This window comes from Rhinatrema bivittatum, chromosome 7 (genome assembly GCF_901001135.1).
Source record: "Rhinatrema bivittatum chromosome 7, aRhiBiv1.1, whole genome shotgun sequence".
Taxonomy (NCBI): Eukaryota; Metazoa; Chordata; class Amphibia; order Gymnophiona; family Rhinatrematidae; genus Rhinatrema; species Rhinatrema bivittatum.
Window position 1 is genome coordinate 128,507,919 of NC_042621.1, and position 15,914 is coordinate 128,523,832.

The 15,914-nt window shown below is 48.9% G+C and overlaps 1 protein-coding gene across 1 annotated transcript in view; it reads right to left on the minus strand.

The window, feature by feature from the left end:
- Positions 1-1,015: 1,015 nt before the first annotated feature.
- Positions 1,016-15,914, minus strand: part of FBXL15 (F-box and leucine rich repeat protein 15) — a 52,168-nt gene continuing 37,269 nt past the window's right edge. The window contains exon 4 of the mRNA XM_029609112.1: positions 1,016-7,564. Within this exon, the coding sequence (XP_029464972.1) occupies positions 7,375-7,564 (190 nt within the window). The 3' untranslated portion in view covers positions 1,016-7,374. The remainder of the gene's footprint in view (positions 7,565-15,914) is intronic.

Sequence of the window (15,914 nt, forward strand, 5' to 3'; positions counted from 1 at the left end):
TGTTGAAAGATTTTGGCAAGTTCTGTATCACTCTGGTTACGCTATCTCAAGAATTCAATTAATAGCAAGTATGGGCTAAGAGTTAGAATACTTACTCTTTATCCTCTTCTAGCCTTAAGTGGAGTGGAGGAGTAGCCTAGTGGTTAGAGCAGTTGGCTATGAACCAGGAGACCAGCGTTTGAGTCCCGCTGTCGCTCCTTGTGACCTTGGGCAAGTCACTTTACTCTCCATTGCCTCAGGTACAAACAGTTTGACACTTCACGCATATCCAGCATAGCTCTCTGCTTCAAAGGCAGGGGAGCAAGACTGATACTTCACTTTCAATGCAAAGCCAGCATAGCTCTCTGCTTCATCAGCAGGCGGGAATGAAGAAACGTGGATCTATATTCAGGCAACAACCAACAAGGACTGAATTACATAGTCTGGATAAACAGATAAGCATGGGTGTAGCTTGCTTATTGCAGCAGTTAATACCCCTAACCAATTAAGCTATTTCACTTAGATGCAGTTCCAACACTGCTCTCTACATTAATGGCAGGGGTGGAAGGGAAATAGAATAAAAAAGGTTACTAAGAGCCAAGAGTAACATAAGTATATGAGAAAAAAAAAAGTGCAAAAGCTTGCTGGGCAGACTAGATGGGCTGTTTGGTCTTCTTCTGCCGTCATTTCTATGTTTCTATATATGTAAGTCCTCTGGGGGTAGGGAAATACCTACAGTACCTGAATGTAATCCATTTTGAAGTGCTGTGAAAAGTGGAATATAAATTAAATAAATAATTCAAATATTGATTGCTCTCAACTCTGAATTCCCCTTCAGGTCAAGCACATGACAGCAAAGGATGGGAAATTGTCACCTAATTAATATGCTGTGGCCTAGATGGAGTGCACTGGAATACTAAGTCCATTTTTTAATGAACCAAGGGAGGGAGAAGAAAGGAGGAATCCACTATGTACTTTGAGGAAGAACCAAATAAAGGAAAAGAAATATCTGAGGAACAAAAGCAATGGCAGCAGCCTGTGCCCCGCTTGGAACCATGGCAACTGCTCCAAGCACTTTACTTTTATTTAACAAGATGAAATTTTCTTTAAATAACACAGTTTAAGTACAAGCAGAAGGTCTCAACTAAAAGTCCTAAAATGATGCACCTCTTCTATTGGAAATGGGGCCCAGCTGGGCAGTCTTACATTCTTTTCACGGAAACAACTGTTCCCTGTACATACCCGGATCAGACCAGACTCCTGGGTTTTGCGCCCCCCCCCGTAGCAGATGGAGACAGACTTTTTAAAACAAAACTCCGCCTTATATAGGATGGTGCCACCTACAGTTTGGCAGTATTCTTCTGTCTCCAGCAGATTGTGGAGGTACAAAACCTACAGTCTGCGCTGATAGTTAGTCTAGATTTCTGATTATAGTGTATAATTAAAAAAACAAAATGTATCCATAGGTCATATGGGACAAAAGATCCTTGCTGCAGGAGACAGTCTTCTGCCTCCCATGGGGTTGCTAGGTCCTGGGGGGACCATCCCCCCTGGTTTCAGAGGCAGCTGATGTGGAGGGTTGAGGACCTGATTGCCAGCTAAGTAAGATAGTGGGGATAATACCGAGGAGCACGGCTCACTCCCCCCTATAGGACCCAGAGGCTATCGGGCAAATTTTTAACGGTTTTTAAAAAAAAAAAAAAAGTTTTGGGCTTTTTGATTTTTTCTTCGGTCTCGACTCTCCCTTTCCTTCCAATCACGCTGGGGGGCTCTCGCGCCATATCGCCGCTGGTTCGTCGGGGTTTCAGGGTATTATTTTGATTTTTTCCTTCCCTAGCAAATGCCGCGGCGAACCGCGTGTCGGGCGTGTGGCACCGGAAGGCCTGTACACTAGTTGCCTCTCGGGGAGAGGGAGCCTCCGCAAACCCGGCGAGGGTCATTGTCAGGGTCCAGACTGTCTCCAGAGCTTTTGGGGAGATGCAGTCCCTGTCTCTCGGCCCATTCCTGCAAAGCGCGGGAACGGACGCCATTTTGGATTCATTAACGCCTTGGCGGCGCTTACAGCGCAAGGGGAGGAAAATCTCCTGCCGAATTTGTCTCCGCAAAGGACGGTCCCTGAGGGGGACAAGTCCGGTGGGCTTGGCTCACAAGGCGATGGGGGATGTCCCTGAGGGGGACACAAATGATTCTTCCTCGGCATCTTCTTTTTCTTCTGACTTTGCACTTTTGAGGCATAGGGCTGTTAAGGCCTCCAGAAGGCAGGTAAGAAGAGGCCCCTCGCGTTGGACCCCCAGGCCTAGTATAAGAAGCGGTCTAAGTCCACTCAGGACAAGGGTCACCCGCCATTATAGCATCCCTTCAGCTTGCGGACACCTCTGGCTGCTTCAGATACTTCCTCCGACTCAGAGGATCGAGAGTTGCCCTCCCAGCCCCCGAGGGGTGTTGAGGAGACACCAACCAACCGCAGGGGGCTCTGTGGGGGTCACATGAGGAGGAAAGAGACGACCCAAAGGTGATCAGTCGTCTTCTGAGAGAAGAGCTGGGTCCTCTCATTCCGGTTATTTTAGGGGAATTAGGCATTGAGGTGCCCCAGGAGGAGTCCCGGCTAGGGTCTACGGATCTGGTGGTGTTGGGCCTGCGAGGACTACCTTCATTCCCTTTTCATTTTTTGGCCACGGATTTGCTTTTCAAGGAATGGGACACTCCGGACTTGGGCCTGAAGGTGTCCAAGGTGATGGATAAGCTATATCCTCTGACAGAGGAGGCTTTGGATCTTTTGCGTGTCCCCAAGGTAGATGCAGCGGTCTCTGCTGTCATGAAGAAGACCACCATTCCAGTCACGGGCTCGATGGCCCTCAAGGACTTGCAGGATCGTAAGCTGGAGATGCAGCTCAAAAAGATTTGCGAGGTCTTTGCGGTTGGGATCCAGGTTGCCATGTGTAGCAATTTTTCTTTACGAGCAGGTCTTCGTTGGGTGCAACAGCTACAGGCTAATGAGTCGCTCTCTGAGGCGGAAGCTCTCCACGTCTGCCAGGACAATGGTCTTGGCCGTTTTGGCACGTAGTCTGTTGTGGTTACGAAATTGGGCGGCAGATGTTTCGTCCAAATCTCAGCTGGCCTCTGCCATTTAGGGGCAAGCTGCGCTTTGGGAAGGAGTTGGAGGATCTGATTCAGTCCCTGGGTGAGAATATGGTTCATCGTTTGCCGGAAGATAGGCCTAAGTCGAGAGGTTCCTTTTCTTCCAGGTCTCGTTTTCGGGGAGGTCTTGTACATCTCGTGTGCCCGCTTCTGCCTTTCGGCACAATGCCAATAGACAGCAGACATATTCTCAGTCCTTTCGGGGGCGATGGTTCGGTAGACCTGGCAGCACCCAGGCCACTCCGGGCAGAAAGCCTTCCCAATGATGGGCGGCCGGTCCATTCCTCTGTTCCCGTGGTAGGAGGTTGTCTCTGTTTTACAAGGAGTGGGCCAAAGTCACTTCAGATCATTGGGTTCTGTCTGTGATAAGACATGGTTATACTTTAGATTTTACACGCCAGTCTCGCACGAGGTTTCTGGTCTCTCTGTGCGGTTGTGCACCAGGTGGTAAGGGAGACTCTGCAGCACCTTCTCGACCTCGTGCAATTACTCCGGTCCCTCAGACAGAGCTTCGAAGGGGCAGTTACTCCATTTGCTTCATGGTGCCCAAGAAGGAGGGAACCTTCTGACCCATTCTTGACTTAAAGCAGTTCAACAGGTGCCTTTGGATTCCCCGCTTTCGCATGGAGATGTTACGGTCCGTAATTGCGTCGGTCCAGCAGGGGAAGGTTTCTCGCATCTCTGATTCTCACGGAGGGGTATTTGCACATCGGGATCTGAGCCAATCACCGGCGGTTCCTGAGGTTCTCTTTCTTGGGCCATCATTTCCAATTTCAGGCTCTGCCATTTGGCCTGGCTACCGCGCCCAGGATGTTCACCAAGATTATGATGGTGTTAGTGGCGCAACTACGAAGGGAAGGATTTTTAGTACATCAGTACTTGGACAATTGGCTGATTCGAGCGAAGTCGGAGCCGCGTTGCCAGGACGCGACACAGCGAGTGCTTCAAGTGTTGAGAGCTCTAGGCTGGGTGGTCAACATGACCAAAAGTCGCCCCTTCCCAGTCATTGGAATTTTTGGGGGCTTTGTTCGACACTCGACTGGGAAGAGTTTTTCTAACGGACAACTGCATTGTCAAACGTCAGGTTCAGGTGCGAGCCTTGTTATCCAAGCATCTTTCGAAGGTCTGGGATTACTTACAAGTCCTGGGATCCATGACTTCAGCCCTGGAATTGGTTCCATGGGCCTTCGCCGCTCACATGCGACCTTTATAAGCGGCGTTGCTTTTCCATTGGAGTCCAGTTTCCGAACAGTTTCATCTACCCTTGCCCCGATGGAGTCTGCTCAGTCCTGCCTGGATTGGTGGCTAGTGTCAGACAACTTATGCCGAGGAGTTCCCTTGGTTGTTCCCGACTGGCCAGTGGTTACTACGGATGCCAGCCTGTCTGTGGAAGTCAGTGCAGGGGCATGGTCTCAGGAGGAGGCCCAATGGTCTAACAATCGCTAGAGACCAGAGCGGTGAGATTGGCTCTGCAGGCCTTCCTTCCGCTTCTCCAGGGCAAGTCGGTCAGAGTCCTCTCAGACAATGCTTACATCAACTGCCAAGGCGGGACCAGAAGTTGGCCGGTAGCGTTAGAAGCTCGTCTGTTGATTACATGGGCGGAGCAGAACCTGGTCAGTATAGCGGCATCCCACATGGCCGGGGTTGAAAATGTTAATGCGGACTTCCTCAGTCGACACTGTCTTGACCCAGGGGAGTAGGAACTGGCTGATGAAGCTTTTCAACTCATCTGCGACCAGTGGGGCACACTTTACATGGACCTGATGGCGACGCTCAAGAATTCAAAGGCTCCCCGCAGGGACACGGGGGCAGAGGGCGTAGATGCTCTGGTACTTCCCTGGCTGACGGACGTCCTGCTTTATGTATGTCCACCTTGGCCTCTCATGGCAAGATTCTTCGACGCATAGAGCTACAGCTGATGGAGGTGATCCTGGTGCATCCCGAGTGGCCACGTCATCCCTGGTCTTCAGATCTGATCAATCTAGCAATAGAGAGTCTGTTGCAGTTTCCGGATCTTCCGAACTTGCTTCATTAAGGGCCCATTTGTTTCGAACAGGTCAATCGCTTTTGTCTAGTGGCATGGCTTTTGAAAGACAGCGTCTAAAGCCCAAAGGGTATTCTGATGATGTGGTGGCTATGTTGTTGCAGTTGCGTAAGGCTTCTACTTCTCTATCTTATGTTCGAGTATAGAAGGTCTTTGAGGCTTGGTGCCTTGACAGGGAGCTTGTTCCTACTAGGGCATGTGTACCAGACATTTTGAGTTTCCTTCAAGCCGGTTTAGCAAAGGGTTTGTCGTGTAGTTCCTTGCGGGTGCAGGTGGCAGCACTTGGTTGTTTACGCGGTACCATTCAAGGGGTAGCACTGGCAGCACATCCAGGTGTTTCTTGTTTCCTTGGGGGGGGGGGGGGGGGCGCGGGGCAAAACATTTGTACCCGCTGGTGAGACATCCATGTCAGTCCTGGAATCTAAACTTGGTTCTTAAGGCTTTCTGTGCGGCGCCCTTTGAACCTTTGCAAAGAGCAACGTTGAAGGTGGTGTTTCTGGTGGCGATTGCGTCTGCTCTCAGATTGTCGGAGCTTCATGCCTTGTCATGTACAGAGCCTTTCTTGAGGATTTCAGGCTCGGGAGTTTCCTTGCAAACCGTTCCATCTTTTCTTCCCAAGGTGATGTAATCTTTCCATTTAAATCAGTCAGTGGAACTTCCGTCCTTCGCAGACCTGGATAGGTTGGATCCTTTGTCTAAGGACTTACGGAAACTGGATGGTCGCTGCGCTATCTGGAGATTACCAACAGTTTCATGTCTCGGATCATCTCTTTGTGCTCTGGAGTGGGCCAAAGAGGGGTAATATAACATCTAAGACCACAATAGTGCATTGGCTGAAAGAGGCCATAAATTCTGCTTATTTACTAAGAGGTCGCCCTTTACCAGTGGGTCTTCGGGCGCATTCTACTCGTTCTCAAGTCGCCTCCTGGGTGGAATGTCAACAGATTTCTCCAGAGGAGATTTGCAGAGTGGCTACATGGAAGTCTTTACATACTTTTGCCAGGCATTACCGGCTGGATGTCCAGGCCCTGGGGACAGGCAGTTTTAGAGAAGGTGTGCTGAGACCGGGCCTCTCCGGATCCCACCCCAGGTAAGTGAAGCTCTGGTACATCCCAGGAGTCTGGACTGACCCGGGTACGTATAAGGAAAAGAAAATTGGTTCTTACCTGATAATTTTCGTTCCTATAGTACCATGGATCAGGCCAGAGTCCCACCCACTTGGCACTTGAAGGTAATGGAGAGTCTGCACTTTGTTTCAGCACTTGTATTTCGTTGATCGGTGGATCAATATATTTTTTGCAATTGGCACAGGTTCTATTCCCATTTGGGGTTAGTGAGCCAGTTTCAGGTTGTTAGGTTACTGTATATAGTTAGTTTGGTTGTTTTGGACCATTCTGCTTTGACTAAGTAATACTTCTAGACTGTAGGTGGCACCATCCTATATAAGGCAGAGCTTTGTTTTAAAAACTTCTGTCTCCATCTGTTAGAGGGGGGGCAAAACCAAGGAGTCTGACTGATCTGTGGTACTACAGGAATGAAAATTATCAGGTAAGAACCAATTTTCTTTTTCTCCTCGTGTCATCTGGGCATCAGCATGGACGTCAATTTCTTGCAGGGAAAAGTTTAGGCAGCAGATGGTCCAACATTTGAGGGTAAGTGCAGGTGTACAAGACTAGATGAGGCAGCAAAACAGCAATCCAGGCTCACTCAAGAGACACTGGTAGGCCCCTGGCCTGCAGGGCATTACACGATAAAGAATTAGGCTCATGAGACACTGCCCACAAAACCATTCATCTCGCTAGTGCCATACTCTGTCCTACTGCTCATGCAGAAACAGCATTTCAGAATTTCACTGTGTGTAAAATAAGGGCAGGTGTGTTCCATCACACATACAGCAACAGCCAGCATTGCACAATCTAGTTTTAACAGGTTGATGCCTCTGTGACAGTACACTAAGAATCAACGGTGCAGGCACTGGCCTAGGAGGCTCTCCATATCCTCGGATGACACTGAGTCCTACAGTGCTGTATGCACACTACTGTCCAGGATAGAACAACATTTAAGTCCATGCTGGTACAGGACTCTAGGATCTAGTGCCTCCCCTGTTGATAGAAGACTCTCGGACCTGCTACCCTTGCCGCTGTCCATGCTGATACAGAGATCGTTGTGAACATAGTGGTATAGTGCAATATGTGGGGAACACAGACTGTTTGTCAGATCTGTAGGTTTATTAATGGTGCAAATACGACAACATCCTGCAACAGAACCAGTGCTCGCTGTAAAGGGGGCTCCACATCCATTTCCACAAACCTCTTTCGTAAAACCCCCAAGCTTGACTCTGTCACATTGTGACAGTGCTTCACCTTAAGCGAACGCAGTCTGGGGCAGTATTCTGCCAGTGTCCTGCAAAGACAAATCAGCAGAGAACAAAGCTGTTAAAGTGACTAGTAGCTTTTCTAATTATAGTAAAAACTCTATTATCCCTGTAGAATACCGGGCACTGATTAATAATGTCTGCTGGTTATCTGGGAGCTCTGCTTCCTACTCCAGCCCCTCCCTTTCCAGGCAGCAGCTGCAGCAAACAGGAGGGGAGAAGGTGAGGCTGGAGTGGACAGAGCACAATAGAGCTACTCTGCTCCCAAACCAAGGAACAGAAGAGAACGAGGTAAGAGGTAGCCTTAGTGGTTAGAGCAGCAGGCTACAAACCAGGGACGCCAGGGTTCAAATCCCACTGCTGCTCCTTGTTACCTTGGCCAAGTCATGTCATACTCCATTGCCTCAAGTACAAAACTTAGATTGAGCCCTCTGGGGACAGAGTAATACTTACAGTACCTGAATGTAATCTGCGCTAAAAGTAGAGTTGCTTACCTGTACCAGGTGTTCTCCTAAGACAGCAGGATGTTGTCACACATGTGACATAGGAGAAACCCACCTCCATAAGGTGGCAGGTAGGTTTCGTGAGGACTAACAGGTGTTCTAGGACAGCAGGATGTTACAGGTAAGCAACTCTGCTTTCTCTGAGGACAAGCAGGATGGTAGTCCTCACAAAATGGTGAATCCCTAGCTAAAGGCTACTCCTGCACAATGATAAGACCAACAGACACCTAACCAGGTGCCAATGGGCACAATACTGGTGCTTTTGGTAACAGAGGGAGGTAGCCTGAACCCAAACAATGGGCCTTAGGCAGGAAGAGTTGGGTTCTACAGCTGAAAGAGATTCCGAAGGATGGACTGGCTGAAAATGCTATTGTGTCAGCCATCCCTGTCCAGATAATAGTGAGAAGCGAAGGTGTGGAGAGAACGCCACGTCACAGCCTTACAGATCTCCTCCATGGGGATCACTCGCAAGTGGGCCACAGAAGTTGCCATGGCTCTGACAGAATGAGCCTGGACTTGGCCCCCAAGCTGCAGTCCCACCTGAGTGAAGCAGGAGGAGATGCAATTGGCCAACTAGTCGGACAGAGATTGCTTAGTAACAGCAACTCCCAATCTATTCCTGTCAAAAGAGATGAAGAGTTGCGTGGACTGCCTATAGCCTGCTGTCCGCTCCAGGAAGAAAGCTAAGGCTCTCTTGCGATCCAAACTTTGCTCGTCCTGGTCTGAATGAGGCTTGCGAAAAAAGGTGGGCAGGACAATTGACTGGTTAAGATCGAAATCCATCACCACTTTAGGCAGGAACTTAGGAAGTGAGTGCAGAACCACCCTATCATGAAAGAACTTTGGATAGGGTGGATATGGCACCAAGGCCTGAAGTGACCGCTACCAGAAACATCACCTTCCAGGTCAGGTACTTGAGGGCACAGCGGCTCAAAGGGAGCCCTCACGTGCTGAGCCAACACCACAACTGAGGTCCCAAGATACAGCGGAAGGTCACAGGGGGGGGCTTCAACTGAAGCAGACCCCGCATGAAGTGCTCCACAAGAAGCTGCACAGAGATGGGTGAACCATCCACACCCTGGTGCTAGGCACCAACAGTACTCAGGTGTATGCTAATGGAGTTGGTTTTTAAACCAGCATCCGAGAGGTGCAGGAGCTAATAAAACAGTTTCCCTGTAGACCAGGAGAACGGATCCAAGCCGTGGTGCTAACACCGCACGGAAAACCTCCTCCATTTCAGGCCATAAGACTTCCTAGTGGAAGGTTTCCTGGAAGCCACCAGGACTAGAGACACCTCATCAGATAGTTCAAGTGGCTGCAGAATTAACCTCAACATCCAAGCTGTCAGAAATAAGGCCTGGAGGTTGGAGTGGCACAGCCTGCCCTTATCCTGTGTGATGAGGTCTGGGGAAGTCCCCAGACTGATTGGTTCCCGGAGGAGAAGAAACCAAATCTGTCTCAGCCAGTGAGGGGGCTATGAGAATCATAGTCGTGTGTCCCCCCCCCCCCCCGTCGAAGTTTCAGGAGGATTCTTCGTCACCAGAAGAAGAATCGGAGGATACGCGTACAGAAGGCCCTTGCCCCACTGGTGGGCAAAGGCGTCAGAGGCTGGTCTGTCGTCCGCCCTGTGCAGGAAGCAGAATTGATCCACCTTCCTGTTGCAGGAGGATGCGAACAGATCCACCTCCGGGGTTCCACAGAGACGGAAGATCCAATCCGCCACTGGCTGGTTTAGGGACCACTCATGGAGCCAGAAGGCTTGACTCAGCCTGTCCGCCACCAGATTTTCCATCCTGGCCAGATACAGAGTTCAGAGCACCAAATCCTGGGACAGAGAACATAAGAAATTGCCATATTGGGTCAGACCAAGGGTCCATCAAGGCCAGCATCCTGTTTCCAACAGTGGCCAATCCAGGCTACAAGTACCTGGCAAGTACCCAAACACTAAGAAGATCCCATGCTACTGATGCAATTAATAGCAGTGGCTATCTCCTAAGTAAAATTGATTAATAGCCATTAATGGACTTCTCCTCCAAGAACTTATCCAAACCTTTTTTGAACCCAGCTACACTAACTGCACTAACCACATCCTCTGGCAACAAATTCCAGAGCTTTATTGTGCGTTGAGTGAAAAAGAATTTTCTCCGATTAGTCTTAAATGTGTTACTTGCTAACTTCATGGAATGCCCCCTAGTCCTTCTATTATTCGAAAGTGAAAATAACCGAGTCACATCTACTCGTTCAAGACCTCTCATGATCTTAAAGACCTCTATCATATCCCCCCTCAGCCGTCTCTTCTCCAAGCTGAACACTCGTGGAGCCAGAAGGCTTGACTCAGCCTGTCCGCCACCAGATTTTCCATCCTGGCCAGATACAGAGTTCAGAGCATCAAATCCTGGGACAGAGAACATAAGAAATTGCCATATTGGGTCAGACCAAGGGTCCATCAAGGCCAGCATCCTGTTTCCAACAGTGGCCAATCCAGGCTACAAGTACCTGACAAGTACCCAAAAACTAAGTATATCCCATGCTACTGAAGCTAGTAATAGCAGAGCCCACAACCAAATCTGCACCTCTTCCTGTCACAGGAGAAACGACCTACTTATTGATGTACCACATCGCCACCCGGTTGTGAACGGCTGAGTGGATTCGAGTGAACGGCATTGAGGCAGTGGTGAACAGCAGTGTGAATGGCGGAGAAGGATCTGAATGAATGGCATCTAGGCAGTGATTTGAACGTATGGCATCAAGACAGCGCTTTGCAATAATTATTCATATTAGGTAAAGAGTGGGGATAATAATTGAATGCAGGGTGTTGAGGAACTGAGTTAGATAGTTGTATTAGGGTAAAGGGAATTTGTTCCAATTTGAGAAAAATTACAGGGAAGTTCCCAATGTTTAATGGATTTATGCATATTATTATCATCTCTGTTTTGCTCAAATCTAAGAGATTTGTAAATTTGTTGATTTAAACACTGCCTAAGATGTGTATTTTTTTAAAAGAATTTACAACTGCCAACGTGGGGTTCACTGGTTGATGTTTTTAATGAATGAATGGGTTTGAATGGTTAGATAATTAATACTGTCTAAATAGGATGTATTATTCTTAAATATAAACATACAAAAATGTTTATTTAAGTCTTTGATGTGATGACATATTTGGTTCTCTGTTTGTGTGGTTTACCTTCAAGACCCTGCCAGACGACCATCAAGAAAGCGTCTTGCTGCTGTTGGGGCAGGCGCTCAGCCATGTTTAGCTGTTACAAGAATACTGCATCATATATAGTTGGTAGGAGGTGATACGGGCAATCAGCATGGCGCCCTGAAAAACCTTCCAGCCCAGCACATCCAGTGCCCTGTGTTCCGCCCCAGGAGAGCGGAGGCATGGGTGTGAGAACGCTTGGCCCTCGAGGGTAGACTCCACCACAACCGACTGGTGTGGGAGTTGATACTTCTCAAAGCCCATAGAGTGCTGGACCAAGTACACCCCATCAGCCTTCTTATTAATCGGAGACACAGAAATGGGGTGTTCCCAAATTCTAAGGAGCACCTCCATGAATATTTCACGGACGAGAACAGCCACCACCTCTTCTGGGGTGTCCACAAACTGGAGGACCTCCAGCATCTTTTGTCTGGCATCCTCTTTTGTCAGAAGTTGAAACGGAATGGTTGCTGCCATGCCCGCACAAAACCAACAAAGGTCAAGTTCCTTTGGAGTCATCAGAGGAAGACCAATTAAACTAGATACTTCACTTAGAAGCAGTTCCAGCACTGCTCTCTACATTAATGGCGAGGGTGGAAGGGAAATAGAACCAAAAGGTTACACTAATGGCAGGGGTGGATGGGAAATAGAACCAAAAGTTTACTAAATGCCAAGAGTAACAGATAAGCATGAGAGAGAGAGAGAGAAAAAAAAGAAAAAGAAAAAAGTGTGAAAGCTTGCTGGGCAGACTGGATGGGCCATTGGTCTTCTTCTGCCGTCATTTCTATGTTTCTATGAATCATCCCCCCCATGGGTCATAAGGGGCGTTATCATCACTAAGATCACATGGAGACGCCAGTGGTGGGGCCCTTCCTAGGTCCCGCGGCCTGGGCCCCGAAGTACCTGGAACCGGACCAGGCCTCTGGCATCGAAGGGCCTTCCCTCCTCAAAGAAACCCACAATAGGGATAGCACAGAGAGAAGGCAATGGTGCCTGTCAAGGTATCAATGGCACCCCGGGCACGGCATCGCCTGCATGGGGAGAATGCCAAGAAGAGCATCGAGGCGCTCCAGCAGCGGCACCAACATGGAGGGTGCAGGCTCTGGTGGAGGCAGCGGTGGGGCTGGCAGTTTAATGCCCTGCAGGGCTCAAATAACCACCAAGTACACCTGCATTACAGCTCCTCCTCGAAGGCTGCCGCCAACAGGATGGACTGAGGAGGAGGAAGTATTGCCAGATCTCCCTCAGAGCACTGAGAAAGATTGATACCCAGCACCGGAATCAGTGGGGAACGCCTCAGACCCCTGGATTCGATGGAGGGTGGTACCGCCTTGCCTCAGGGTCGCTTCAGGAGTATCACAGCAGAAGCCGGTGCCAACCCGAGCTTGTTACCATACAAGGACGGAGACTGGTGGCGATGTTTCCCCACAGTGCGTGGCCTGGTCTTTCCCCAGAGCCGAGGAGGAAGGCGAAGATCTAGAAGTCCTTGAGCAAGAGAAGACTGATGAAAGCCAGTCTCCAGCCCCCCCCTCCCCCGGAGGCCCCAGTGGAAGGGTGGTCACCGAGGCATCTGTGTCCCATCGGTTCCCCACGGCCCCTTGGAGTTAATGCCCCAGTCATCAGGGTCGAGGGCTCAGACTTCTTTGATCCGAACAGCTACTCCATCTTGTCCAGGTGAGCATGCTGGCCCTTGGAGGTCATCTGGTTGCAGAAACGATAGCCCTGAATGTGTGCGATGCCCCCAGGCATAGGATACACACCTCGTTCAGATCTGTAAGGGCATAGTCCGAGGGCACCGATGAAAACCCAACACCATGATGAAAAAAGGACCAGTGAGCGATCGACGACCAGCGGACATGGAAGGACTAAGCAACTGAGAACCAACCATACCGAATGAAAACTTACCGCCGTCAGACTAACTAAAGCCAGGAAGAAGTTGAAGAAAAAACACAAGTTCCACAATCGAGAAAGGACAGCTGCATGGAAAAGAAGAGACTGAAGAGGGACCCCATGTTGACCCATGGACAGTGTCGGGCTCCATCCGTTGATGTCACCTATGGGTGAGGACTACCATCCTGTTTGTCTTAGGAGAAAGAATATAAATCTAAAATTGTTTTGAGAGATGTAATCAGAAATGCAATAAAGTAGTATTTTTTAAATAAAGAAATAAAAGAAAAAGGTTGTAGTAGGCAGAGCAGAGCAGACCAAAGCTCTATGAGTGGTATTTGGGTTCCTACATTTTATCACTAATTATATCATCAAAATAATGTACTAATTGTCTATGTAATATAAAACGATTCACTCAAATTCCCAACATGCTTCACAGATGAGCACTTTAGACACAAACATGCATCCACCACTGATGTGGACAATCTGGAAGCATATTTCTTTACTTCCAATTCAGAGAAAAAAGGAGCAAGATTTATATGAATAATAACTAGGAAACTGAGAATGGGACAAGCAGGTAGGAAATGACCCCCCCAAAATCATACAAAGTCTTTGAGCAAAGGAGGTAAAACCACTATCTGATATTTCTCTAAATTGTTTTCTGGGATTAAAGCTCAGCACAGAGTACTCCCTGTGTCTCTCTGGAACAGCATTTATGCTAGCTCAGAAAGGAAGGAAATTCCAGAGCTTTGTGGCAAAATGGAGAAATTACTTACCTGATAATTTTGTTTTCCTTAGTGTAGACAGATGGACTCAGGACCAATGCTCTCCTGATAGCAGATGGGAGACTGAGTCAGATTTCAAAGCTGACGTCAGCCTACATATACCCGTTTAGCGTGCTTAGCTCTTCAGTATTGTCTTCGAAAAGCCAGTGTGGATATATGTTGCTTAATATTTGATTACGCTTGATTAACCTTGAACTGTTTCAACTGATTATATATATAAAACCTTTGAAACTGGAGACCGCACTGAAACAATAATGCCAACAGCTGGGCAACTGCATGTGTCTTGGATCAGAGGTAGGCCATGGCTTACCTGTACTTGTTCAGTCTCAAAATTTGATATCCAAGGTTCTCTATTTCTGGAGCAGCCATGGGCGAGATGCTGAGTCCATCTGTCTACACTAAAGGAAAACGAAATTATCAGGTAAGTAATTTCTCCATTTCCTAGCGTGTAGCTAGATGGACTCAGGACCAATGGGATGTACAAAAGCTATTCCCCTATAGGGTGGGAGGCTGCTCGTGGCCCACTTAGTGCTGCCCTTGCGAATGCTGTATCCTCCTTGGCCTGAATATCCAAGCGGTAAAACCTGGAGAAGGTGTGTAGGGAGGACCATGTTGCCACCCGACAGATCTCGTCTGGTGAAGGCAGTCTGGTTTCAGCTCAGGAGACTGCCTGGGCCCTTGTAGAAAGCGCCTTGACCTGTAGAGGTAATGGTTTTCCTGCCTCTCTGTAGGCAGCATTAATTACTTCTTTGATCCAGCAGGCTATGGTGGCCCGCGATGCCGCTTCCCCTTGTTTCTTCCCACTGTGAAGAACGAACAGTTGGTCAGTTTTGCGCAAGGATTCCGATCTCTTCAGGTATTGGACTAGGATTCTGCCGACATTCAGGTGGCGAAGGAGGTGTGAGTCTTCCGAATCCCTGTGCTCATCTGGTGATGGTAAGGATATGGACTGGTTCATATGGAACTGGGAAACCACTTTCGGAAGGAAGGATGGTACCATACGCAGCTGTATGGTGCCCGGGGTGAACCCGAGGAACGGTTCCCGAAAGGATAATGCTTGAAGTTCGGAGATGCGCCGGGTTGAGCATATTGCGATCAAGAACGCTGTCTTTAAGGTCAAGAGATGTAGAGACAGGGCGCTCGATCTGAAGGACTCCCCTGCTAGGAAGTCTAGTACTAGGTTGAGGTTCCATAGAGGCACTGGCCACTTTAGTGGTGGTCGGAGTTGTTTGACTCCTTTCAGGAAGCGAGACACATCAGGATGAGTTGATAGTCTGATGCCATCCACTTCGGATCTGAAACAGGCCAGTGCTGCGACTTGGATCTTGAAGGAATTGAGGGACAACCCTTTCTGCATGCCATCCTGTAGGAATTCTAGGATCGTGGGAATCTTGGCTATCCTCGGGAGGAGGCCGCGGTCTTCACACCAAGCTTCGAATACTCTCCAGATCCGTTTGTAAGACAGAGATGTGGAGAACTTGCATGCTCGAAGTAGGGTGTCAATCACGGCTTTTGAGTAGCTGCGCTTCTTTAGGCTAGTCCTCTCAAGGGACATAACGAAAGAGAGAACTGAGCCGGGTCTTCGTGGGAGATCGGTCCCTGCTGAAGAAGGTCTCTGTATGGCAGCAGACGTAGAGGATTCCCCACTAATATTCTTCGCATGTCCGCGTACCATGGTCTTCTTGGCCAATGCGGGGCGACTTGTAGAACACCATAGGGGACTATTTCTATCTTGTGGATGACCCTACTCAGTAGTGGCCAGGGTGGGAAGGCGTACAAGAGGCTTTCCTCTGGCCAGTTCTGGACGAGAGTGTCGATTCCCTGAGATTCTGGTTGTCGTCTGCGGCTGAAGAATCTGGGGACCCGGGCATTGCGACAAGTTGCTAGTAGGTCCATGGCTGGGAGACCCCATCGATTTACTATCAGCTGGAAGGCTGTTCCACCAGCGACCACTCTCTCAGGTCTAGGCTTTCTCTGCTGAGGTAGTCCACAGAGATGTTGT